This window comes from Corvus kubaryi, unplaced genomic scaffold, assembly GCF_017639235.1.
Source record: "Corvus kubaryi isolate FWS band 111438036 unplaced genomic scaffold, C.kubaryi_AGA036_p1.0 37334, whole genome shotgun sequence".
NCBI lineage: Eukaryota > Metazoa > Chordata > Aves > Passeriformes > Corvidae > Corvus > Corvus kubaryi.
In genome coordinates, this window is record NW_024581108.1 from 9,898,207 (window position 1) to 9,924,418 (window position 26,212).

General features: G+C 39.4%; 1 protein-coding gene across 3 annotated transcripts in view; it reads left to right on the forward strand.

Annotated features, from left to right (window-relative positions):
- Positions 1 to 105: 105 nt before the first annotated feature.
- The window catches only part of TGFBR3 (transforming growth factor beta receptor 3), a 116,248-nt gene continuing 90,141 nt past the window's right edge, over positions 106 to 26,212 (forward strand). For 2 of the 3 annotated variants that reach the window (XM_042030234.1, XM_042030235.1), the window contains exons 1-2: positions 106 to 308; positions 13,805 to 13,980. In XM_042030234.1, coding sequence (XP_041886168.1) covers positions 13,920 to 13,980 — 61 coding nt within the window. In that variant the 5' untranslated portion in view covers positions 106 to 308; positions 13,805 to 13,919. The remainder of the gene's footprint in view (positions 309 to 13,804; positions 13,981 to 26,212) is intronic. The other variant, XM_042030233.1, reaches the window with a different exon arrangement.

Consider the following 26,212-nt stretch of genomic DNA (forward strand, 5'->3'; position numbering starts at 1 on the left):
CCGCCCCGCGCCCAATGGCGGCACCGCCCGCGCCCGCCCGCCCCGCCCCGCCCCGCCCCGCCCCGCGCGCCACGGGGTTACTGCCGGGCCGGGGGCCGGGCGGCCGCACACGCGCCTCCTTCGCCTCCGCCTCCTCGCCGCCTCCTCCGCGTACCGCGGGCCGGGCAGCAGTGGCCGGCGCTGGGCGACCTTGGTGAGGGCTGCGTTCTTGTCCCGTCCCGTCCCGGCCCGGCCGGCGGTGCCCATGGCGTAGCCGCGCTGCTGCGCGCCTGCCCCGCGGGACGCGGCGTGGACAGACCTGCCGCCAGGTAGGTGCGGCGGCCGCGACCCCCGCCCCGACAGCGGCGTTCCGGGCCGGGCGCCCCGCAGGGATGCGCCGTCCGCTGGGGCGGGCACGGGGTGTGCGCCGCTCGAGGTGTCACCGTGCGCGGGCTGAGCGGGAGGGTCCCGGGGGCCTCCGCCGGGTGCGGGAGCTGCCGGGGCGGTCAGTGTCCGCGCGCGTGCCGTGAGCAGCGCCGGGAGCGGGGTCGCCCCTCGGACCGTGCGAGCTGCGGGCCCCCTGTGGCAATTGAGGGGTGAGCCGAGAGGTGGGCGTCTGGCGAGGGAGAGCTACAGGTGTCCCAGCGTAGTCCCGGTGTCCGGCTGGTTGGTACGTGCTGGGCGAGTTACGGGCACCGAGCGAAACCCTTTGCAGATGCTCGCACTGCTGTGCGTGCGTGTGTGTGTCTTCGTACCCTTCATGAGGTCAGGTGAGAACTCAGCAATGTACGAGCAGAGCGTGAGTTTAGTGTGAGAATAATATAAAGGTCAGTTGTAATGTCCCTTCATTGCTATTTCACTGAGGAGTTGTTGACATGTGGGAGTTACTGTTGCATATTTTGCAGGGGATGCACTGGAGTCAAGTCACTGCAGGCTTCTGAGTACATCTCTCCTAGCAATAACAAGAATGTGCCTTCAAAGCTAGATGTGAATTAAGTAACTTTTAAAATACGAGCTTTCCCCAGTTTCAGGTGCACTTGTAATTCCAAAGTCATTGTCATTGGTGTCAAACAGCACGGGAGGTGATACTTCTTGTCCCTTTCAAAAAAAAAAAAGGACTTCCTTCAGGCATAGTGTGCGTGTGCAGTTAGGCCTTTCCCACTTGCTGTGGATGTAACCAGATGTAAAGCTACTTAGTTCTGTTAAGCTGTTGCTTTTAAAATTGATTTGCTATAATTTAGTATTCTCAAATGTATGATCATCAGCACAGTTCATTTTTTTACAGAGACTTTCTGATAGTGTTTGTAACTTATTAGAGAGACACTTGGACAATCAAGTGCCATGATTTTGTTCTAAGAAAAAGTTTTTCTGGTTGGGTCTGTATTTATACCAATCTAAGCTTTTATCTACTTTTTGTTTGGTGAGGTCAAAGCAGCTGATGTTAGACCCCCACTGGGAAGAAAACCCGAAGTGAGAGAGCTGCCCGCTTATCAATTGTGCATCAATGAGGTTTGTCTCATGGTGACCCAGAGGACTGATACTATTGTAGTTTTATATGTGAAAGACTTTACATGTGTAAATGAAATGTCTTCCCAAGACAAAATCTATTTGTTTATTGCTACTTATGAAGATTACTTTATTTCCCTTACAGTCCATCCTTTTTTTCCACGAATGCCAGGCACAGCATGAGTTGGTAGCTGGGTTTTAATTAGCACTGCACAGCTGTCCTGTCAAAGTATTCCCAACAAGACTGTTAGTAAAATGTTAATGGAAGATGTTTATTCATTTTGAAGAGCTCCAGTTTAACCCATGAAAGTTTACAGGGCTTGAGTTCCAGCTGAGGAGGAGTTGCTCTTTGAGTGCAGACCTGGGCCGACACCAACTGCTGCAGCTGGTGCTCGGCTGGGGGAGGAAGGGAGGGACGCGTGTTGGAGGGGGGGCAGGTCATTGGCTTCCTTCAGTGAAGAGTCCTTTACTCTGAAACTTGCTTCCCCCAATTGTTTGCTGCAGTCCAGCCTTTTTAATCTTAAAGTGACGCTTCAAATTTTTCTCTCATGGCACGCTTTTTGTCCCTGGGGAGATCTTGTTACATTGTTGATTTTGATGCACATTTTGTGTGTCCAGAGCCTCATCTAGTCAAAGTGTGTAAATGATATCCACCAAGGATGTGGATTCTTTTAAAAAGTAAGCTTCAGTTTTTGTTCCTGCCATGCAAAACATCTTTCCATACCCCAGCATCTTGATGCCTGCCTCAGGAACATTGTTTTGAAGCCAATTGCTAAACCAGCAGGGGGAACACAAAACTTTCTGTCTATAAAGTCTCTCTTCCTACCATAGTTGTAATTTATTAAAACTTTGGGCTTATACTTTTGATACTATTTCTTTAGAATGTGAATATCAATTTACTTGGAACACCCACTTACATTGAAATAAACACATTATTTTAAAATTCTTGTTTATAAATTTCCTCTAGCAGGCATGTCTCCCATTCGTCTGAATGGAATTTTTGTCATATTAGCCATTACTGACTTGCAAAAACATTAGAGGTTTATTTGACTGAAATTTCTCTTTGAAGATATTTGAAGTGAATTAAACCTAAGAAATGATATTTTGAGCAATCCTGCAAAGTTTCAGATATTAAACTAGACAAAATATTTTCACAGTGGAGCTCTTACTATATCACATTTATGATATAAAGATATCTTGAGCGCTCAAGTTGACTTGTAAAGCAGTTGTATTCTCACAAGAAACTATTTCTAGTATTTAGGATCTCCATAAGAGAAAATATTTTTAGAAATTCTCTTAGATTTTAAGAAGTACTTACTAGCTTATTATTGTAGAGGTCAACTGACAGTTCCAGTGCAGATCAATAAAGGTTTTCCTTTTTGATTCGTATTGGCATAATGATGAAGTCCTTTGTACCAGCAGTACTGGATGAAAAGACTATGGCCAAGGAAAGATATGTGGATGGCTTGCACCAGTCCATATTGCTTTCTGGTCTGTGAAGTCTGGTGCAGCCAAATGGCAAATACTGAAGGTGTGGATGTACAAACAGATGGCTGAATGCAAAGTGAAGAATGTGAATTAGCAGTGTGTCAGCTATTCCCCAGTCAGAGCTGGGGAACAGGCTCTTACCCACAGTAAATGTGAGAATCTTGCTTCTACTTGGGGTTAAGCCACCTTTCACTAATGGTGATATAAAAACGTGCCAAGGAACATTTGCTGCAGAGTAGCCAATTTGCTGCTCGTGAGTGATAACAATTGTATATTCCACTAGCATTAGGTGTTAGAGAAAGTAGAGACAGTAAAGTTCATATGAAATTAACAGTGCTAGATCAGGTTTAAAGCAGGATATGCAGGCTCTGGTTCTAGAATGGCACTGACTGCATGGTGAGGTATAAAATACATATAAATGTATATGAAGTATATGTGTTTTTCAATGGCCATGCATTGTTCTTGAAGAGCATTACGTGATGTTGCCTGCTACTGAAGGTACAAAAGGGTGTATGTTCAATTCCATTGGCAATCTCCCTTTTCCGCTGTTTTCATGGAATCCCCATACTTTTTCTCCAGGTCGTTCTCTGAGATGCTGAAGTGTGTAATTTGTAAAGCCAAAGAGAAATTTCTGTTTTAATGTGATTTGAAAATAGCAGTAAGTCTTTGCCTACTTTGTCTTACAGTTCTTTTCTTTGATACCTCCAGTAATATTCTGTTAACATTTAAGACATGAAATACCAAGTCTCGGGCCATTTATGTGAATCTCAGAAAATACTCTCTGGGATACAGATTGCAAATGTCTTTGCAATCACATTGCTTTTGATCTAGTTCCACAAAATATTTGTGTGTTATAAATAGGCATTACTTCTATAGCAGTAATATTTGTGGTGATTAAAAGTGGCATGCTAGTTTCTAGCCACTTCATGAATAGAAGCATGTTTTGCCATAAAAATGTACTAGCAAAAAGTAGTGCAATTGGAATTGCTTTATCCATAACTGTGGATTCGCATTTTTATGTGCTGGCAGTCATCCAATAGAGCAACATTTCTTGTGCTATTACAGCAACAATTAACTCTGTCGTAGCCAAAATGAAAGAGATTTACACCTCTCTGAAAATCACTGAAAGAGGGACTTAAAAGCTTCAGTTTATATTCCATATTTTTATTTCAAGTGTCACAAAATAGATTTTTTTTTTAAAGAAGAACTTACTTTATGACCTTGATTATCTAAGTACTCATATTTGTCAAGTTCAGCAGCGAGCATTTCATATATTGCATTTTAAGTGTAATAACTGTTGATTTGTACTGCTTACAAATAATTATGTCTAGGAAAGTCTGCTAGTTTCTGATGTATGCATAATCAAATGAATGGTGTTTTTGAGGAAAATGTGAAAATAATAATTTCATCTTCATCTTGTGAATAGTGCTTTAAAATGAGCTATAACTGCTTATTATTAACAAATTTAATTGCATTATATTTAGCACTTCTCTTTAATAGCCTGTCTAATTTCAGTACACTAGTTGGCCAAATTTAGATTTTTTTTCTTTTTTTTCTTTCCTGTTGCAAGATGTTGTAAGGTTTTGAGAGTCAGCTGGAAAGTGCCTCTCTTTTAAATAATTTCAGTTGTGACCTTGCAAGAGACCTGTTTAGATTGCAGGAGAACAGCTTCTCTAGAGGTCTTGGGTCTGAAACAGGTTAATTATAGAGCTACTATGTAGAGGTTGTTTTTCTGCATAGAAGGCAATAGGTGCTGTGATACATAAGGTGGTGTTAGTGATTCTAAAGAATAATGGCAATTCACTTATTCTCTGATTCTCCTTTGTAAGCACAGGTATTTTCTGTTGGAAATCAGTGAGTTATATTGTGTGAGTCAGGGACAATAAAAAAATCCCAAGGTATCCAGTGAGTTTACTGTGTAGTATAAATCTGCTGAATTAATGTATTTCTTTGCCAAGAAGCTGGAGGTGGATTGAAGACTGATATGTCCTCTTTTGTCTTACATTTAACAAGTAAGTTGTTACACTGTAGCTGCATTTGACACAATGTTATTAAGAACGATGGTAGTATTTTATTGCACATGTGATACGTTGTTTTTGATAATGAAACAAAATTCTATTTTACTTTACGAAGCAGCTGTTTTAGTATTTGAAAAGATGGGCCTTTTCTTGTAGTGAAGCTATTGCATTAACGAACCAAGTCAGTATGTACAGCTTGTATTCTGTGATAGATTAGTTCCTCTCTCCAGCATTTAACATGACCAGTGTTTCTGAATACTTGTAGATCTGGTGATTTGGTTCATTCCAGTGATGAGGTGTAGCAATTTCCTTCTGGCAGATAAGATGCACAGATTATTTATATGACTACAGGAATTTGTTGTGGTTTTCCCTCTCCCTATACCTTTGCCCAAAGATTTTTACAGCTGTCATTTATATGTTTAACGTAAAATGATCAAAGGAAATTCTGAATGGTAAAGATTTTATGGGAGTGTATCTCCATTCTGAGTGGAACATTCTAGTGATTCATACCTTGACTGAAACAAATCCCCAGTGAAGAGCTTATAAATAAAAACTTGTATGAAAAAATTTTGCTCCAACCTGAATGTGTTTTTCTGCTCAACAAATGGAATTACACCATTATTATTATTATTTGACAGACAGTCAGGGAAAGGGCAGATACCCCTACACAAAAGGAAACTCTTCTTGACTCATTCTTTTAACTATGTGTCACTTTAAGGACTTCCCTATTTGTGTGGGAGAAGTTTCCTATGAGATGTGCAGCTGAAAGTTTAGTGGCTAACAGTTAACTTTTGGTAAATGTGTTTATCTTGCATTCTTGTTTATCAAACCGAAGAAATACTCTATTAATCTACCTGCCTCTTAGAGTTTACCTTATTCTAGAGACCAAAAGACATGCTTCTTTTGTTGTTCTGTTTCGTTTGGCTTTTTTCCAAAATGTGGGTTTGATTATGCATGCAGTTAACTTTAAAATACCAGTAATTAATATTTCAACCTGTTAATTTACATCTTGTAGTATCTAATGGCCCATGGCAGTGAGAAGGGCTGGTTTGTATCACCTCATCCAATTCCCCTGTAATGGGAAGCACTGATTTTCAGTCCTGTTCACTTATTTACTAACTACCTTTTTTGTGTTCGTTTTTCGCTTCCCAAAGAGGATTGCGTCCTTATACAGTGAATTTATGTTTAATGCTATAGTCTTGCTTTTCATCATTATTCTTTGTGGGTTTCTCACAATGAACCTAGACAGTTTCAGGTATTTACAGGTCATGGTTTCAAAACTAATTTTCTAAAGGTGTAGATGTCATTTCAAGATTTTAAATCCACCAGACACTGACTTAATTTGTTTTCCTGGTAGGAAGGTTCTAGGTAGAATATTTCTAGATGCAGTCCTAAGGTTTTGCAGTTCAGTCTTGAAAAAAATAACAGCTCCAAGCATTCATTGACAGCAATTTGCTGAAATCTTTGACCCTGAGTGGAAGAAGCCTTGCTGAATTGTTGGTAACTTTCCATCCTGCTATGGCTTCAATTCCACAGAGATGCCTTCCCTAGGGTTATATCTGTCTTGATAGGTACATTAGAGCTGTTATCTGTTTAGTTTAGGTGTGCAATTAGAAACTCAGCCAAGTAAAACTTAAGATAAATTAAATTTGTGTAAAATTGTTGGCTGCTGCTGTGTTTATGAAGAGTAAGATAGTTCAGTGCCAGGAAACCTATTCTGTTTCCAATTAGAAACAATAAAAGACATAAGTAATTAGTCCAAAGAAATTTAACTATGAGAAGAAAAGTTTGTAGAGATGTTTTTTCATGCAATTTATGTTGATCTTGCTCTTCCTGAAGATTTCTAGTGCTTTTGTTTTAGTTTTAGGGTAAACTTTTCAGAAGCAGCAAGTCCCATTTAAAAAACGTGAGCCTGGTTCCTGTTAGTTGTGGTGAGATATTACTGGTTAATAGGGAATTTGAGTTTTATTTAAATGTACATTTGAGATTTCTTGGGTTGCCATGTTTTTTATGTATGTGTGTTTCTAGTAATCGCTGCTTTTTTTCTCCCTTCTGCTTCCTGAATGTGTATCAAGAAGATGGTATATAATTGTGCTGCTGGTATTTCCTGGTAAGATCCATCTTCTAGTTAGAAGTTGGAAGCAAAATGCCTGAAGTTTTATTGTCTTTGTAGGCAGCTGTTAAGGGGGTGCTGCTGTGGCCAAGGTGAGGTCCTGTTATGACTCTTTTTGCTTGTGAAAGAACAGAGTACCTCGGAGTTGCACAGAAAATACATGGCTGAAGCTGGTACTAGATTGCAGATTGCTTGAGCCATTACAGTATTAGAGCTGTACAGCATCCCAGCATCTTGTTTTCTCCACTCCCTTTAGAAATGTCCTGATGTAGGAAGTGCCTGAGGGCTCTACGATAAAGTAAAAAAATTCTGATTTGGTACTCAGATTACGTGTAGGGTGTTGGTCTTGTTAAACTCTGTCCGCAGTGCCATCTGTGCTTCCTCCTGCAGAGGTTCAGTAACCTCTAGGAATTTCTGCTGTTGTCAAAAAGCAATCTGTTCCAGACTACTCCTTGTGGAAGTCTTGTGTACTCCTTCCTCTTTAAAGATGCCCGAATGCACTTCCTTCCCTTCCACCTATTGAAACCCTCCTACATCCTGATCCTGTAAGAGACTATTCTCTTGTTTACACTTGGTAAGCAAAACCTTGCCCCTCAGCCTAGGAAGATGCAGCTGTATGCCTCCCCATGTCTGGGGGAAGGGAAGTCCTGGGAACATGCAACAGAATGATTCTTGTCCTGTTTCTGTAAACTATCTCTTACTTTTGTGCTATATTGTGCTATGATTCTTCAGCTGAAACTTCCAGTGTCTGGTGTCATCTAAACTCACAGCAATAAAATCAGGTGATTAAAAAAAAAGAAAGTTGTGAAGCTGAAGGAAAAATGGGTTATAAAAGGATGCTGAGAATAGACACTCTCATCCAAACTGGGGCTTCATTCCAGCTGTGGGCCAAATACATACCAGGTAACAAAATCTACCTCAGTATACTATTACTAAATAGGTGGAATGGTTTCACATTTTTAGTGGAATTATTTGTGTATATTTTTCTTCCTGTAATTTGGCAGGCGACATTGTAATACATTAATAAGAAAATAAACAAACAAAATACTAAAACAAAAATCACATGGAATAGAGGGGCACAATTGCTAAATGGCATAAAACATCTTCCTTTGGCACTTTTCCAGTTCCCATAGCCTTTAACTGTGACTTGTTGAAATGTCCCATTACAAGCACAGCAGCATGTGAACTGCAGGACATCAGAGTTACTTTTTCCCTGGGCTTTTGATATGTCAGGATTTTTAGTTTTATTACTATTCATATATTCCCTGAAAATGAAACCACTTTGTTGTTTCTAAACCAAAATCTATGTTATAGTTTATGAATAAGTTACTATTTTGAGTTCTGAATGGTGGGACTTCGTGTATATGCCTTGGACATAGGCATTTAAAAATATATACAAATTTTCAGTTCCACATGAACATTAATTCTAATCTTATTAATCAGCTTTCCAACCTCTATGTCCGCAAATCGTGCGGAATTGACATGATAAATGTCAGCTAATTAAAAAAAGATATCTTCAAAAATGCATATTTAATAGGAGTAGGGTTATAAATAAACTCTTCCAAAAACTGTGCTATTCCTAAGTTTATAGAACTACTCATACAGTTAACTATTGTGTTGGTTTTTTTTACTTGAGATTGGGTGTACTTGATTACAAATGATTGCTTTTTTTTTACTTACACATGGCACGCATGCATTCATTGCATTCACATAGGGAAGCAACCTGGACAAGTGGGAGAAAAACCGGTTAAATCAGTGAAATGGTTGCCATGCGTAAAACAAGCAAACAAAAAGTGAAAAAGCTTTGGCTGTGAAGGCTGCCTTGGATGGCCTAGAAACTTGGGTTCATGTTGCTATGGCAAAACAACACAAAGGGGCAGATCCTGCTGGCTTTGCTCAAGTATCCCCATTCACTTTGTTGGGACTTGTGATGTGACTTAGAGAAGGAGGATTTTTGGCTTGCTTTGGTAAAGAAGTGTTTGTTAGCAGTGTTGTAGAGAGCTGTGCAACCTCTGGCACTACACATGGAAAGAGGAGGGGATTACCAGAGTCCATGTTGATAAGGAGGAGAGGAAGTGGAAGTTATTCTTCAGGCAGTAAAGGAAAAGTTTAGACAAGAAGAAGGACAGAGTTAAGGCAGGGAAGAACTTGTATGGGAAAGGTAGGCGCTGATTAATGGCGCTGTTAATGGTGGCTGTTGGGGAAGGGGCTTAAGGCAACAGAAATAAAAGGGGTGAATAAAACAGTAAGTTTCCAATTCAGCAAGAAATGTGGCAAATTCCTATTCTAGAGAAGCCTTTAATAGGAAACAGAAACACCCCAGAATCTGTCGCTCAGTCCACCAGGTTGGACTGGGCAGCGAAGCTTTGAAAAAGTAAGCAAAAATAAATTTACCAAGAGAAAAAAAGTTTGCAAAAGTCGAAGCTAAGGAGACTGCTGATTTCAAGAAGACCCAGTACATAATAGGTACTTGGGTAGAAGGACAGAATCAGACTGAACAGAAAGGTGCTCAAATGTCCTGAAGCTTAATCCCTGGGTGTACACTTGTTCATTTTCATTTATAGTTCCTCAAGCACTTTAGAGCAGAGTCCCATGCCCTTTCGGGAGAGCATTAGGCTGGTGTGGGGGTGGATACATTTCTGCTAGTGGCAGAACAGCGCAGCATGTGATTTTTTAGTAACAAGTCATCCATAGGCCACAGAGCTTTATGGTCTGGGAGTGCCTGTCAGTAAGGACTGGAAAATCCTTAGGGAAAGGTGTTTTTTTAAGAGTAAGCATCATGCTTGTAACCTGTGAGTTCTTCCATCTTGTTGTAGTATTAGAGGTGACTTTTTAGTTCAAAGGATAGCTTTAAAAAATCTAAAGACTGAAATTCTGAGGAAGATGAGTAGCAGATTTTTCCAAAAAAAACTATTTCTGTTAGTGAAAGGCAGAGAGAAAACAGTAGTGCACTCAAGTGATTTGTATTTTGTCTGCTGCTGGCTCTAATGAATATAGATTGCTTTAAATACCACTGAATTAAGGAGCATTTGTTGTCCTCTAGCTTAGCATAGCAATGAGATCTGTCCTTCCAGTCAGCGCACTTTGGTATCTTTCAAAAGCACCATGCTTTTCACTGGGTTCTAGCTAAGCCTTGTGTATCAAAATTCTCATGGGCATCAGAGGCTCCTAGCTGAAACCAAATTAAAACCTTATGCTTTCTCCTCTCCTTGTTCTTATGTGCTTCAAAATGTGTTTTCTCCCCTTCCATTCTTCCAGTCTTCTTTCAAAACTAATAAAATAATAAAAAAAAAAAAGTAAAAAAATAATAAAAAATAATAAAAAAATAATAAAAAATTTAAAAATAATAAAGTAATAATAGAATGTAGTAGTAGTAAGATTCTTCCTGATGTTCCCAGTGGCACTCCTTCCTGATTGGATCTGCATATATATATATATATATATATTTTTTTTTTTTTTTTTCCCCTCAATGAAACAGGGTCTTTGTGCATTCTAGACACTCACTTTTAGCAGGACTAGTGGCCTTTACAACAGCAAATTTCACTGAAAATGATCCTGTGCTCTTCAATGGTTTTGATTCAGGTGCCCTCTTTTGCCAGCCTTCCTTGCAGCTTGTCATAGTATAAAGCATTGGCATGAAAACATATTTAGTAAACACAAAGCTCTCATGTCTTCTTCTTTCTCTTCCACATGGGGATTTTTTGGTTATACTTTTAATATGCCCTTTTGTGACCTCATTTACAAAAATAGCCACCCAGATATACCCCAAAGGAAAAGATGATTCTCTTGGAAATTTCTTTTGAATCTCAAGTTGACTAGCAGTTGTGTTTACTTCTTGGATAAATAGTTTATGTTCCTTATCCCTTTGCACAGCTTTCTTCTCTTATTTCAAAGGAAATGTCTTCCTATATTGTGGAGTGGCTCTACTTTTCCTAGTTTGCAGCTTTCACATGTTTTTTTAGTGACAGCAGGCCTTAGACTGAAGCAAAATCTGGCAGATTTTGCACCACATCTTAATTTTCTCATGTTCTTTTTTTTATTGTTGTTGGTTTGTTTCTGTTTGCTACTGTCAGATGGTCACTTAATAGCAGCTTTGTAGCTGACTCCTGTCATAAGTGAGGATGATCAGGTTTTGCAAAATACTGACAAATTGCCTGCTTAGTAGGTTTATTCTTAAATGAGTTATTAGTAGCAGTTTTGTCTTCTGGCTTAAATTGCAGCTGCGAACCTGACAGTTTGGGTATCATTCATCCTAAATTCATGAAGCTGACTGTCAGTTTGTCACCTCTTCATGTTGTTTGCTATTTGCCTTCCTTTTTAAGTTTGTGAATGCATGTCTTCAAGCAAGGGAGCTCACTCTTCAGAAAGCCCTTCCAAATTTTCATTTAAGTCTTCATTATTCACCCTTCATGAACTGGCAGAATCAGGGTAGAAGTTTAGGGCTTTTCAGTCATATACTGGCAGCTCTTAGTTATACCATGGAAATGTATTGGTCAGTGGGTTGTGGTAGGAATCAAATTACTCATACAGACAGAAATATGTATGTGTTCTCTCTGCCTTTTAAATTGTCTTTTTCAAAAAGACTTTCATCAAAGTTGAATTGAAACTTGACATTTTAACATACTTAGATGCTCAGGTCAGAATAGGATTCTAAACAGCATTGCTTTCTCTCCAGTTGTTTCCCTGTGTTCCCTATTTCTATCCAACTTGGTGCCTTATAAAAATGTCACTAAAGAATGAGAGGTTTGTGCTGATGGGACAGTGATCAAAGTCAAGTCTTGTGTTTCCTATTTGATATATTAGTGTATGTGCTGTAGTTGTTCTTTTTCTGGTTTCTCTTCTGTTTGTTAATGTTGGTGGTGACATGATTGCACACCAGTAACTTGGGGTTCAGAATGCTTCTTCATTGCCTATTTGCACACATGACATCTTGCAGAACATTATGATGGTCTCCTGTAGATAACACTGATGAGAAACCTCATTATTTGCTCTATTTGATAATTTTTCTTTATGGCAGCATTTAAAATTTGAATTTGCAACCGAATACTATCACCAGGTAGCATTAGGTTTCTTTTCATCTAGAGAAATAGCAGCAAATTATTCCAGTTTATATTTGACTTCCCAAATGATGCTCAGTATTTGTCACGTCTTGCCATTTTGCCAAAAGTGCATCTTACGTGGGACACTGAGCTTGAAAGTGACCTGCATGAACCCCATGTTGTGACAGATGGTCAGCTCCTTGCTCGCCCCATACACTGCTGTCCTGCAGAAGTGTGTCTGGGTGCTCCCAGCAGCCTGCAGAGCTGCTCCTGGGCTTTCCTCCCACCTCCCAGGTGGAATCTGGGGAGCTGCCAAGACCGGTTGGAGGTTCCAGGAGTTGGGTGCCAAGTGAAGAATCTCTTGGAGGCTGGAGTTCTGGCCTTGGGCACTGACAGCCCTTTCAGGTGTGTGGATGCAGCTCCCTGCACACAAAGAAGTGTCGTCCCTGCCAAATAACCCGTGGAGAAATGCTGCAGAGGAGTTTCTCGTGTTTTCCTCGTAGCCCAAGGAGTGCTGGTCTAGGTGCAGGTTTTTTGTTGAGCAGACTTTTGCTGGTGCCCAGCATGGCACACACTGTATAGCAGAATCTGGCCTTTTGTCCTTGTGCTTAATTCCATTTTAATGTCAGCAAGAACCTTTTAAATGGTATTCATGTTGCCACAGTTTTAGATTTTTTGGTCCTGACTCAGCATTTTGCTATCACTTAGCCCCATAATGGGGGTTTGTAATTGCTTGCATTGCTTTATGGTGAGTGTTAGTGGTTGCCAAGGCACCATCTGTCATCTGCTCCCAAAGGCTGGTAATGAAGTAAAGTAGATACAATTTTTTATTTGACTGAACACAATACTGACATTCTGGTTCTTTACCTTCTTGGTGTGTAATCTGATTCTAGACATCTAAATGACTGAGAATAGATTTAAAAAAAAAGGTGGAAGAGGATACTGTGGATCTGGTTAAGCATTTCCCCTCCAAAATCTGCAGCATGCATTCTGGGGTCAGAATTTTCAATGTTTGTAAGGCTTGCAGGCATCAGCTGTATTGTCGTTTGTTAGTATAGCACACTAGAGTTGTTTAACTGACCTGGTATATCATCTCTTGAAATCTCTTAAAATAAAGATTCTGACCAGTTTTATGTTTATATTTAGTGTCAAGTGGCATTGAAAAGTTTTCAAAGTTTGTCATACTGAGAAATGATGAATTAAATCGAGTTACCTGTAAACCAGCTAGAGCACATGTGAAACACTTCTCCATGCTATAATAAAGGTAGTAGCAGATAACGAAGCAAAAAATGTTTATATGCCCCAGAGAAAGTCTGATTACTTAAAATAAACATGTCTGAGGGTGTGAGTACCACTGGCAGGCTTCAAGTGGGACTTTGGTATTAGCTGACAGAAAGGACTCTGGGATCTCACTTCCAAGTAGATCCTAACTTGCACAATATATAATATAAGGGAGCAACATCTGCAAAGAAGTACTGAAATACAGGGGGAAGAGTACTAGGCCACTGGTACCTAGGGTATCTGGCAATATAAAATGCATTCCTCTAGTAGTCCTTTGAGAAAGTTCTGTTTTTCTTCTTAAAAGAGAGATAATTTAAATACCTAGTAACATTTCTGTAAGTTGTATTTGTATTAATATTTACTTTTACTTCTTTCTGTAGGCAATTAAAAGTCCAGAAGATCTGATTTCAAAGCACACCACAAATTTCAAAGAAAGTAAATCTACATGAAGAGCTACAAAGGAACTTGATTTGAGAAGACACAGCATTTACAAAAATGTCGTCAAGTTGTGTGACTTCAGTGTTTGCTTTGATCGTTTTGTGCTTTGCAGCTGCAGGTAGGTGGTATTATGTAAATCATGCATTCAGTGTAACTGATCGTGCATATTTAGAACTGTTGATCAAAAATACTTTTTCATGCTGAAAAAATGTAGGTCACCTAAAGTTTGTTTATGTCTAGGTTTTCAATAAAACTATTGTGATCATAATTGCATCATATATGATGTGAGAAACAATGCTGTTCCCATTAGAATGTTTTCTTGCACCTATGTTCACCCTTAAAATAATTTAAGAACTGCAGTAGTAATGTGAATTAAGTTATTTACTTACTTATTTTGTAAAAATTGCATGGTGCACATATATTATAAAGGGGAGGGTTGATATGAAAGCCTTTGGGAGTGGAAGCAGGGTAGCTCTGCCAGCATGATGAACTATTGGCTCTGTCAAGAAGCTGGATTTATTTCCCCAGGTGCAGGGTTGTGTTGGTGGAGCTGAGGCTGCTAGAGTCTCTCTGGAGTTGGGCTGAAAGGGTGTACCAGCTCAGCTCCATGCTGCTTCCAAGACCTATAATCTGGAATTAAGACCCAATTATTTGACTTTATAAAAAATATATCTCACAAAATCCCAGTAAGGTTCATAATACATCACTGAGTCTGTCCATCCTTCCTGGATTATTGGAATAAACCTCACCTCGGTCGTTCCTGACAGTTGTCTAATCTGTTTATAGTTAACCATCAGTGCTGATGGCAAAAACCTTTTAAGAACAGTTGTCAGTGTTAATGGGGTTCTTGTAGGTTAGGAACATGCATTGCCGTTTAAGGGGATTGTTGCTGTCCCACATTTTGGCCTAACTGGGGATTTTGAAAACAGTATGTTGCAATAACTTATGACAGAGAAAGGAAAGATCTGTGGAGTTCAAGTACATAGTTTATAGTGTCGTTTCTTCAAGCACTGAAGTGATTCTACTCAGTATGTTTGTTTGTCAAAGTTCTTTCTGTGGTTGCAAGGGGAAGCCTCTTATGTGTCCAGCTTGTGTACAGCATGGGTCTTTGGAGAAGAGGCCAAGTGGATATACAGCCAGTCAAAATGAGACAGTGGGAAAAGCGGACAGTGGACAGATGGCTTGCTTAAATATGAGATGTCCTCACTGTGGAAAAGATGACCAGCTTTGGAAGAGACAAGGCTGAACAATTAAATGTGTTACAATTTGGCTTCATTTCATCTTCAGCATGGAAAATTATGTTGTTTCAAGCCCTCAAGCCTTGTGGGACTTTCTCTGGGTTTGACCTCCTTGAAGGCATCCATCCAACATTAGTAACTTTGATTGTTTAATAGTACGTGATGCTAACATTTTGCAACAGCTTCGTTACAGACAGACTTTCAGCAATACCGGGTGTGCCTGAGTGTGTCTGCGGCTGCAGCTGAGGACATGAATGCTGCTCTTGGCTGAGAAGAGCCATTACTTGGAGCAAATCCCAATCATTCTAGATGTGTAAAAATCTACTCTAAAAGGAAGTGCCAGTGCAAAAAATAAAAGCTTTTTTAATTGATCACAACCATAATTCTGTTTTGCTGCTGAGGAGAATGCTTGCCTAACAAGGCAGCTTACCTCTTAACACCAGCTTTAATTAAAACTCACTGATTTAAAAGTGTTATCAAATTGTACTACTATTAGAAAGCTATTCAGTGTTCAGAAAACATGTCTGTCTTGAAATTTATTGTGGTTTTTTTGGTTTTACTCCCCAGTTCTGTGTTTTCCTCTGGCAGATATTCTTGAAACAAACTCTTAAAAAGATTTGGATTCAATCAGATGCTTATTCATAAGTAGAGTCACAGAATTATTTTGGCTGGAAGGGACCTCTGGAAGTCTAGTCCAGTACCCTGCTTGGAGGAAGGCTAATTTCAAATTCTTTCTTTCTTGGAGACTGATTCTTCCCTCTATCTGAATGGGAAGAAGTTAGCTGAAGAGAGTAGGAAGGGTCACAGTTTGTTGGGGGAAGGTGAGGAAGCACTGTCTTTGTGGTTTCTGGCAGTACCTCCCTTTGTATTTTGGTTTTCCTCCATGCTTTTAAATTTTTTTCAATAAATTCTTAATGAGAACAACTAGTTAATGTCCTTTACAGAGCATAATGAATACAGTAAGATAAGAGCAAGAACTGATGGACTATGATGAAGAGGAAAGAGATGTCAGGCAGATATAATTAAAACTAAGGAAGGACAGCTCTCTGAAGGTTATTTAGGTAGAGCTTTTGCAACTTGAGATCTCGAGTCCTGTTAATGCAAACACTTATACTTTAAATGCAGGGAGTTTGTGTCTCTAGGTGAAGAACAGGTGGGAGCAAGCAATGAGTTCCAGTCACGTGAAAAAGCTGTGGCAGAGGCCCCTGAGCTCTGGTCAGCGTGATGGCCAGGGTACTGCAGGCTTGGCTCTTAATTGCCAGTGTACAGAACCCGTGCTCTTTCAGTCTTGAACCACTAATGTACTAGTATAAATAAAACTAGAAGTCTAAATAAAGTTAAGAAGTATAAATAAAATCCCTGCATGCTTGTGGTGGAGCCTGGGGGAGGCAGGGGGCAGCATGCCACCTCCCTAGGGTATTGATTTTTATACATTGAGCCCTTTGCCAGCTTGCTCTTTGTTTCTGAAGAAGTCAGGCTGCTGCAGCAGAACACACCTTTCTTTTGTTTGCCAGTCCTACACTGAAACTGTTGCTACTGGTCTAGGGTTTTTTTTCTGACTTTACAATATCTTCAGCATTCTTGTATTTTCAGTGTAAGTGAGCTTCTAGACAGAATCTATGTTCTGTTTAGTTTCTTTCTTTTTATTCTTGCTCTTTAAGGTACTAATGTGTTAAATATATCAAAAAACCCCCAAAACCCTGGAGATACATGACATGATGCACAGAGATGGATTGTCAAAGATGAGACACAGACTTGCATGTTTTTCATGCCAATAGCTTGAAGATTACACCTCACTAACTGCATTGAAAATGGTCTATATAAATATTCAAAGAATATTTGCCTGTTTTTCTACCTCCTCATACTACTTGGATGTATGTAGCTAAATGCTTATGTGAATCTGATTTGCTTTCGTCTTGTATGTGGATTTCTTGTAAGTCTGTATTTATACAGCTTCAATTAGACAGAAAAACACTGTAAAGAAAACCTTGATTACTCTGAGATTTTTCTACTTCATGGAGAGTCAGAGGCAGGATGGAGAGAAGAACTGCTGGCGAGCTATCTGCCTGACTGAAGGAATTAAGTTTTTGAAGTGGGATTAAATTAAGGTCTGGCAACCTGCAGTAGGAACTCCATACAAACACTCAGAACTGCACACAGTTATCCAGGCCTTGGATAACCTCTTAAGTTAGTCTGGCTTTGTAATCTTGGAGCAAAAATATTATGTCCTAATGTGGCTTAAATCAAAGGCTGGAACATATTTATTTTACTTGCTGGCAAATTTGTTCAGTTGGGTGCATGATGCATGTCTTAATAAAATGTCTTAGAGGACAACTGAAATGCATACCTGCCCTAGACCCTGAGGGCCAAACCTTCAGCAAGACAGGTCCTTCCATGAGAGAATGGGAACATTTTTTAACTTGAACTTCTATTTTTCCTTTTTTCTTTGCTGCATTACTCTTTGGCTGGAAAGAAGACAGAAGGGTGATACAGCCTCTGGATCTGCACTGGCCAAAGGTTCTCATTCTAGCCTCTGGGGTCAATCCTCTGTTGGTGCAAATCCTCCCTGCTGCTGAGAAAGCAGTGCAGCTATGCTATCTGATAGCAACCAGAATTTGCCCATGTAGCCATGTTCACTTTCCTTCAACCCCCCTGATATTTGGCCTGTGCTTGCCTTCTAGACACCTCTCTCCTATGACAGAGTTTCCTGGTTGTGGCCAAGCAGATGAAGACCCTGTAAGAATTGGATATATTCAAGAATTTACCTTTTTTCTGTAATACCGTGGTTACTGGTTTATCTGCTCAGGTTAGGTCTGTCTTTATGGTTTTCTTCCAACAGCTCTTTATTCCCTGGTTTTCCACTCTACTGTAATCCTAGCTGTTTTTTCTTTCTTTCTACATACTTGTTCTTATAAGTAGTATTACATTGTTTGGAGCATGTGTGCTTCATTTTCAGTAAGACTGTCCACTTGCAAGCTCATGTATCATTTGGATCTGTGCCCCCCAGATATGGTGGTGATGGGTGCCATGTTAATAAGCATAACAACAGGAAGAAACAGGCCTTGTCATGACATCTACTTTTGCTTTTTTTTTTTTTTAGACGAACTTCCCCTGACCTTGAACACTGTGTTTCCAAAAGCAATATAGGATTCTTCAAAGCGTAGTAGAAAAACCTTCAACTGGAAGGTGAAGGACATGATCTAAAAAAAAGTAGAAATTAATACTGGGAGTTACACAAATTTCCTTCTATTTTAAACAGTGGTTGCTGGATATTTCCCAGATGTAATTAGGTTGTAATTTAAATTTTTTTCCCAAAGTATTTGTTGCCAGAGGTGTGGAATTTTTTGTTTGCTTAAATTGTTTAGAGGATGAGAACCAAGGGACAGAGGCTGGATCTTGAATTCCTAGGACTGAAGTAAAGCACAGGCTGGTTGCAGCTTTTGAATGGATGAGGATTTCACTCTCTACCTCCCTTTCCCTTCACTTTCTCATCATCAGCTGACTTCTGCCTCCCTTGTAAAATCACCTACTCCTATCCCTTTATGGTCTGGGTATTCAGACTTTTGAGGATGAGATGAACCATCACTAAGAACATTTGAAGATTTGCAGTCTCAGAATTAGAGGAGCAGAGGGCTGGTTCCTGTGCTGTCCATGCTGGAAAGGCTGTGAGCCCTCCTGCAGGGGCTGCAAGGGAGTGGTCACCCTCTTCATGGGAGGCTAAGGTGCTCTCAGTTCTGAGAAATACTATTGAGAAACCAATGACTGGCTATTAAAGGTGGAAATTGTTCTAATTTTTTTATTCTTTCAGCGCCCTGATGGTGATTCGAAACATCTTAATATCAGTTGTTTATCTGATAGGGAAGAAAATGATGAATTCCTAACTTCATGTCAGTGAGCTCTGTGAGGTAACCTTGAGATGCCAAAATATACATTAAAAAAGATATAGTTAATTTTAATTTCACACAGACCATAATACCTTTCAAGCAGTAAATTGTTTTAAGTGAGCACTTTAAATACAAAGACTGATTAAAACTCAGAAGCTAGACTAAATCTGTGTCCCCTGACTTGAGTTTCTTCAGCATTCTTCTGCTGCATGGTGATCTATTCCTTTGTAAATTACATTTTTAATCTGGTCATCTGTCTGTCTTTCAACAACTGAATTGCGCCAAATCCTGTGCCATTTCTGTGTGCTTTATGAATAAATAGTGGTATTTTATCTTCCAAACCCCCACAAAAATTCTGAAGAACTTAGAGTCAGGATACAGAGAAGGGTTATGTATTTTCAAAGAGGTAATTGTATCACAGACTTGGAATGGCTTGAACTGAGCAGATTTCATTTTTCCTGTATCAGCAAGGCTATTAAGCTAAAAGCAGTTGAATTTCAGCAGAATTCTGCACAATTCTGCACCCATGTGGAGCAGTAGGATGTGGGATTGTGGGTCCTGATTGAGCAGAACAGCTGAGTGTATATTGAAGTGTTTGCTGAACCCAAACATTTATCTCTAAACATGACTATCTGGTTCTTTGATTAATACTGACTCTGGGTGATGCCAAAGGAATCCTAAGAAATAAGAAGCCCATAATGCAGTACTCAAATTGTGTAGATGCAGGCAAATGGCAGCGTTACTGAGGGTCTCTGGGGAGAAGTTCTCCACTGATGAAAAGTAGTTTTGAGGAAAATTTTATGGCACAGAATGGGGAATGGCATTAATCCTTGTCTTTCTAAGGAAATTTATTCAATTTTTTTTAAAAGAGAAACTTGTCTTTAACAAATTCTAAAAGCTTCACATAATTATTTTATAAATACTTTGCTAAAAATAATTCTTTTGTTTTCTGAAGGGAATTGGGATTTGAGGTTTTGCTTGTAGATCTTTTAATATCCTTTCTGTATAGCAGGCCCTTATTAACTCTTTCTTAGCTTCTCCATCTGTCATTTGTCTTATAAATAAAATGAACCCTTGATCCCTTTAACTAATAAAAAAGTGAAAAGGGCCTATTTAGTTAACTAAAGATTAGGCTTCAAAGGCTGTAGCACCCCAAACCCAGCATTCCTGAATGTGATCCTGGGGTGTCTCAACAAGAAATGAAGCATCTGCTATTAGAAGAACAATTGCTATTTTCACATGAAAATTGTACTGAATTTCTGCAAATCTTTTTCTTTTATAAGCTCCTTCCACTGCAATATGCTTGTATGATTCAATGCTGTTATTTTGCTACTGGTTATATTATAGTGTAGAGAAAATACAGGGATCAGACACATTCCTTTTCAAAGACGAGAAATAATTTCATCCTCTGTAGCTAACGACAGAAAAAACTCAAGTCCCTTAGGCTGTCATAGGAGAGATGAATTTGGAGTGAAAAAAAAATATATTTAGCACAAAGACTGTACCATGTTTCATTACCTGAAGGCATTGAGTTGGATTCGTCTTTGGTGTAAATTTGTTTTAAGTCAATGGAATTTCACCAAGGATAAATTTTGACCCCAGGTGACAAAAGCAAAGGTTTTTAATAATGCCATGAAGTGCAGCTGCTTTAAGCACAATGTGCTGTTCCTCATAAGTGTACTTTATAAAAGATGGAGCTATTGTTCCTTTTTTTGGCAGCCTCCACACTGTGAGACTTACTAATAGGCATTTAATAAAAAAGGGATTTTACCTGTCAGGGATGGAAATAACTAAACTGAAAATGTCATTACTCTCATTATTTGAAGTAGTGCAGAGAAGTAACAAATAAAGGAATTCGGGGTTGGGCGACGGAAACATATGTAAGGTTTGTTGCCATTTTATCTCTTCAGTGAAAAGTTTGCTTTCATCTGAAGCAGGTTTGGTGTTTTGGTGGTTGTTTTTTCTTTTATTTTCTTTTTAAATTTTAAATTAATGCATTTTTCTTCACAGTTGGAGTTGAGAGTGAGTGAAGAATTTATTTTTATTGTTATTTTCACTTCTTTTCCTCTTTTCTTTTTCTTCATTTCCTGGATCACTAGATTTGCCTTGTGTCTGGAAAGGATGATTGATGCAATCTGTTTCGGAATAAATAAAATTTTTATTTTTTATTACTTTTAATTTAAATGGAGCAGTAATACATATGTCCTACTAGAGATGCTCCTCAAGTTACTTTGATTCTAGCTACTACGTCAAGTTTCCTTCACAAGATTGTGTCCCTTCCATTAGTGTGTAAAAATCAGTGGGGAGTGACTGGACACTTAGTGTCACAATGCCTTGGTGATTCTTTAGACTTCAGGAATTGTATTAAAGTGGATAAAGGTGAAAAGGTTATTTGAAAATTTAGCTATTGCTGAAGTAGCTTAGCATAGTTCTGTTTGCAAATTTGGGGTTGCTTTAAGGAAATCTGTAGAAGATGAAGGACTTTAAAAGCAATGGTCACACATTTTATATATTTGTGGATGTTTGTGTATTCCAAATGGGCAATTCCTGGTTACTCTTGAGAAACATCTGCTCTGTAGCATCAAAGCTCCCTGTGGCTCAGGGCATGGCTGGACAGGTGCTGCTGTGTCTGAGGACCATGGTGGAGTCTTCTCCTGCCCATGGAGTGATGTGCACTCTTCACAGAGCCAAGGCACAGCAGCCCTGTGTGACTCGATGTGTTTGTGTTCGTCCTCTGTGGTGGCTGACTGTAAATGCCTGTGTCTGAAGGACCTCTGGGAGAGGGTGGAGCGAGTTAGGGCTGTCAGAGCAGATCCTTCCAGCTGTGGCTCAGCCATGAGCAGGGAGTCCTGAAGGAGAGCGCAGGGATGCTGGACCACCAGCTGGACTTGTTCTCCTTGTGGAGTCCCCGTGCCCGATGGCTAGAGCTGTATTAAATGAATAGGGCTAATCTATGAGCTTCTGCTTTTGACTGAAAGATGAAAGGCCTTGTATCTGGATTTGTGACTTTCTCTGTGATCTCCCCACGAGTTATTTCATCTCTCCATCTTGGTCTCTTGATATGTAAAACAGATGTGTTCAACCCTGGCATCTTCCATGCAGGACTGTTTGAAGAGCCAACGTAAGCACTTTAAAGTACTTGGATCACATTGTTGCAAACTGCTGTGTTCTCATTAATTCTTCAAAACCTCCCTCTGCCCTTTTTTGGAGGTAGGAAAATGGCAAAGGTTTTATTTAAGGGACTGTCAGACGTTTTGCCTATTTTGCTTATTTTTAGACTCATGGATGCTGAACTGCAGAAGTTTGTTGTGATCTCTGATAAGGAACAACGTGGTTGAAGTTTTGGCAAGTCATAGATTAATTATGATATTCTGAGAAGTGTCTTAACTCATGGAGTAACTTCTTTTTTCTCTACCTGCCATGCCAATCCTCATTAAAAAAAAAAAAAAAACCAAACTATTTTTGCAGGAAGTAGAATCAATCATACTAAGGCAAGGAAGTGGGAAATCTGAGACTGTACCAGAAAGGATTTTCAGGTGAAATGCAACTCATTTCTTGCATCACTGGGAGACAACTTACAGCAGCAGGTAGTACTGTGTTAAATCCCATACATAGTTGGAGCAACATGATACAAGTTAATGTGTGGCTTCAGTTTCCTGCATTAGGGTAGACTTTGACTTTGGAGATGATTTGTTAAACTGTATAATTTGTAAAAGTTGCCAGATTTCTGTATCTTCTGCTTTGAAATGTTAGGTCAGTCTGGCAAAATACTCTTTTATAGCACTAATGAGTTCAAAGCAGTAATTAATTTTTCTGTGGGATATTTTTACCTTCAAGCTGAAAAAGTAATGGGTATTTGAGTAAATTGGCAAGAAAACTGTTCAGAGATTACTTTGGAAATTACTTGTCTCAGTTGCTTTTTGGAACTAGGCCAAAAAGCTAAAATAGTGCTCATGGCCATATTGTTGGCTTCATTCATTTTCATTCTCCCAGTGCTAGTGTTTGATCTCTGTGATCACATTTACCATCACAGATGGAAGTAAGAGAGCTCAAGTTTGCATCATAGGAAGGTCTCTGAGATTTTTCAGAAGATTACAATTGTCTTAATTGTAATACTTGACAAATGCTTCTGCAGTGCCTCCTGGTTAAAAGGCCAGTTATCTGACTTTAGTAATGGTTTCTTTACCAAGGAAAAAAAAGTAACTGAAATGTCAGAATAAGGATTACTTCATGCCAGTAATAGAAAAATAAAAGCAACCCTGAAAAAGATCTGGTTGTGTTACTTGTGTTCTCTTGAAATCTTTTTTATTTTTTTGAAATTAGCAAAACTAAGGTTTTTGTCAGCAATTTCATGCCCAAGATAAAACAATGTTTAAGCCTTTGTGAAGGTTGATTTTGAATAAAACCATTTTTAAAAATTAAAGTTACTTGATTCTAGGTCTCTGATACTCTTACTGGATCTCAAAAGTATGTTTGCAGCAAGAAGCCTATAAGTCAGCTCTTGTAAATACTAGACTGAACTTCAACTTTATTGATATGATTCAGGAAAAAAGAATTCTAATGAAACAGTTCTGAGTATTGAACTGCTTAATGGTGTTGTTAAAATCTTCTTGTATGCAGAGAAAACCAAACCAGCTTATCCTTCTGTTTGTTTCAACATTACACAAGCACTATGTAAAGGATTAACCAAAAAAATTGTCTAAAATATTTCCAGTAAAAGTTGCTAACAAAGAACTCCTTTATTTTTTTCTGCCGTGAAGAGTCCTAGAATGTATCTTCCCTCTTTCTCCAGAGAAATAATAATGCACTTGAGATGGTTTTATGGGTCAAGCATTCATGTAACTGTCTATGATTTGACAAGATTGCACAAAGAAGAAGTGGAATGAAATCAGGATTTACCAGGGAGGATTTCTGAGCAATGAATCAGTGCTTTTTTGGCTAGTGGACTGAAGTAATTTAATTGGAGCAATCTACATTTTTTGTGCTAGTTGACTGAACTAATTAAGTTGATTCAGTTCTGATACCTGTGTTGTCATCTTCTTCCAGTTTCTTTCCTTAAATTTTTGGAAGGAACCAGTCTCTATACTGGTGTCCCCATGCTCCCTGGTGGCATCCCTTGCTGGAATGCTTTTCTGAGGATTTCGTTTGTTGCTTGGTGGGCTACAAATGCTGCAGACAGAACAGGTTCATGTTCAGACCATAACTTTCTGCAGATTTGCTGTGTCTTCTCCCCTTTAATTCCATTCTAAACCAATGAGTAGGTGTCTGATCCTGATACAGTTGTATAGCAGTATGTCTCTAGGAAGATTTAATGGGAGAAATTTGAAAGATCCATCTTTCTTAATGGATTTAATCCTAGGGTTCATGCCCTGAAATGGTAACAAAACTCGTGTTCTGGTCTGAAGTCTTTTGGCATGCCTTCTCCACTGGCGACACATGGGTTTGTTTGCTTTTTCTTCAAAGCTGCTTCTTGTTAGGTCCTCTGGGCTATTTTGTTAAATAGGCCACGGCTGGTGGCATTGGAGAGAGATTTACTGAGAACCTGCTGTGCAGGGGCTGTTGTGCCAGTGAAGGGAAATCATGCTATTGCTCACTGTTGGTGGGACCCTGCAATGAGTGTGATGTTCTCTGCTCCCCTCTTTACTTGGGGGTATGTTCTTCCTCCTGTGTTCAATACCTCACTGTAATTGTCTGTATCCAAGATGTGTATTAGTATGTTTTTTTTAGTTAGGATGATCTCATCACTAATGAGTATTTGATGCCTTTGTAATGCTCCTAATATACACATAGAACAGCTGGAAGAGACGTTTTAAACAACCATCTTTGTAATATCCTGAATGATCTCAAAGAATGTTTAAATGCAACGGTGCAGTAACATTGGAAGCTTTAAAGATAAACATTTCTTTTTCGTACAATGGCTGAACAGTGGGTAGTGGGTGACATATGGGGTCTCTCTGCATTTATGATGAATGAAAACTGCAGTAAACTGTCCAAGGGGACTAACTGAACTGTTAATGGTTAATATTAAGTATAATTTAAAAGCTGGTAGATTAGAGTACACTTCTGTGCTATATTTCTGAATATATTCAATTAGTTACTGTAGCCTTGTTATCCAGAGAAAAGGATTGTTTGTCCTCAACAAGAACTTGGTTCTTTTCCAGCCAAACTTGTGGCACTGGTGGTAGGGCTGTCAGTAGTGGGACTGTCGAACTGCTCTGCCTGGGTTCTCTCTGAGCGTGAGTCAGGTCTGTGCTGTCCTTGGGGGAGGGAGTGGGGGTGTTTGTTATTCAGTTGTTTGTATCCAATTAGAAAATGTTGATACCGTGCTTCAGTTGGTAAGTAGAGGGCGGTGGCTTTTCTAAAGCAGGATACACTCAGGCTTATGCTTCACCAAGTAACTTGCCTTGCAGTGTAATGTTAGTTAAGACTGCCTCTGCATTGTAGGGACAGTAAATTACCACAGATCTCATGAGGTATTAGTGAAAGAATGGGTGTTAACTTCCATTCCATTCAATGAATTTAAACCACTGGTCCACTAATAGGAAAAATAAGTTTCAGCCTGGCTCCTGTGTGCTCACATGAGAGCTTTTGAAGTCCTAGAAGTGGCTGGTTTTCTCTGAACCATCATGATTGCTAGAGCAAATAAGGGACCCTTGAAAGTGAGTGGCAAGGGTAGTGGAGCCTCCCATTTTTGCAGCAGCTCATGTTTGTTCTAGAGGAAAATTAATTTCCTCTTACAGAAGTAGAATATCGAAGTATTGTTCAAGTATTTTGAGCAAGCTGATCTATGGTTCACCTGGTGGCACAGTCAGACATAACCACAAAGTAAAACATAGCCTGTCAGAATTGGAACGTATGGCAACAAAACGATTTGATTTACTGGCATAGCTATACATCCTTACCCAAAAGTACATGAAAAAGCTGACAGAAGCACTTTTTTTTGTTCTTATAACTTATGTAATTCTACCCATAACAAGGGTTTGCCAGCTAGTTTCCTACAGGGATATGCAATACATTACAAAAAGGAAATGTGCCACAGTACAGTGCAATGTGAAACTTTTATACTTTTCCTATGAAAACTGTTCAATAAATGAGGGGCAACAGTCTTTCTCTGGACTGTGAGCTGGAACCCTTCACAGTCAGTGTGTTATACTACAGTGTAAGCAAATGCAAGCCTGAAACATTTGAGCTTGTTAAACTCTACCCAACCATATAGTTTAGCTGGGCC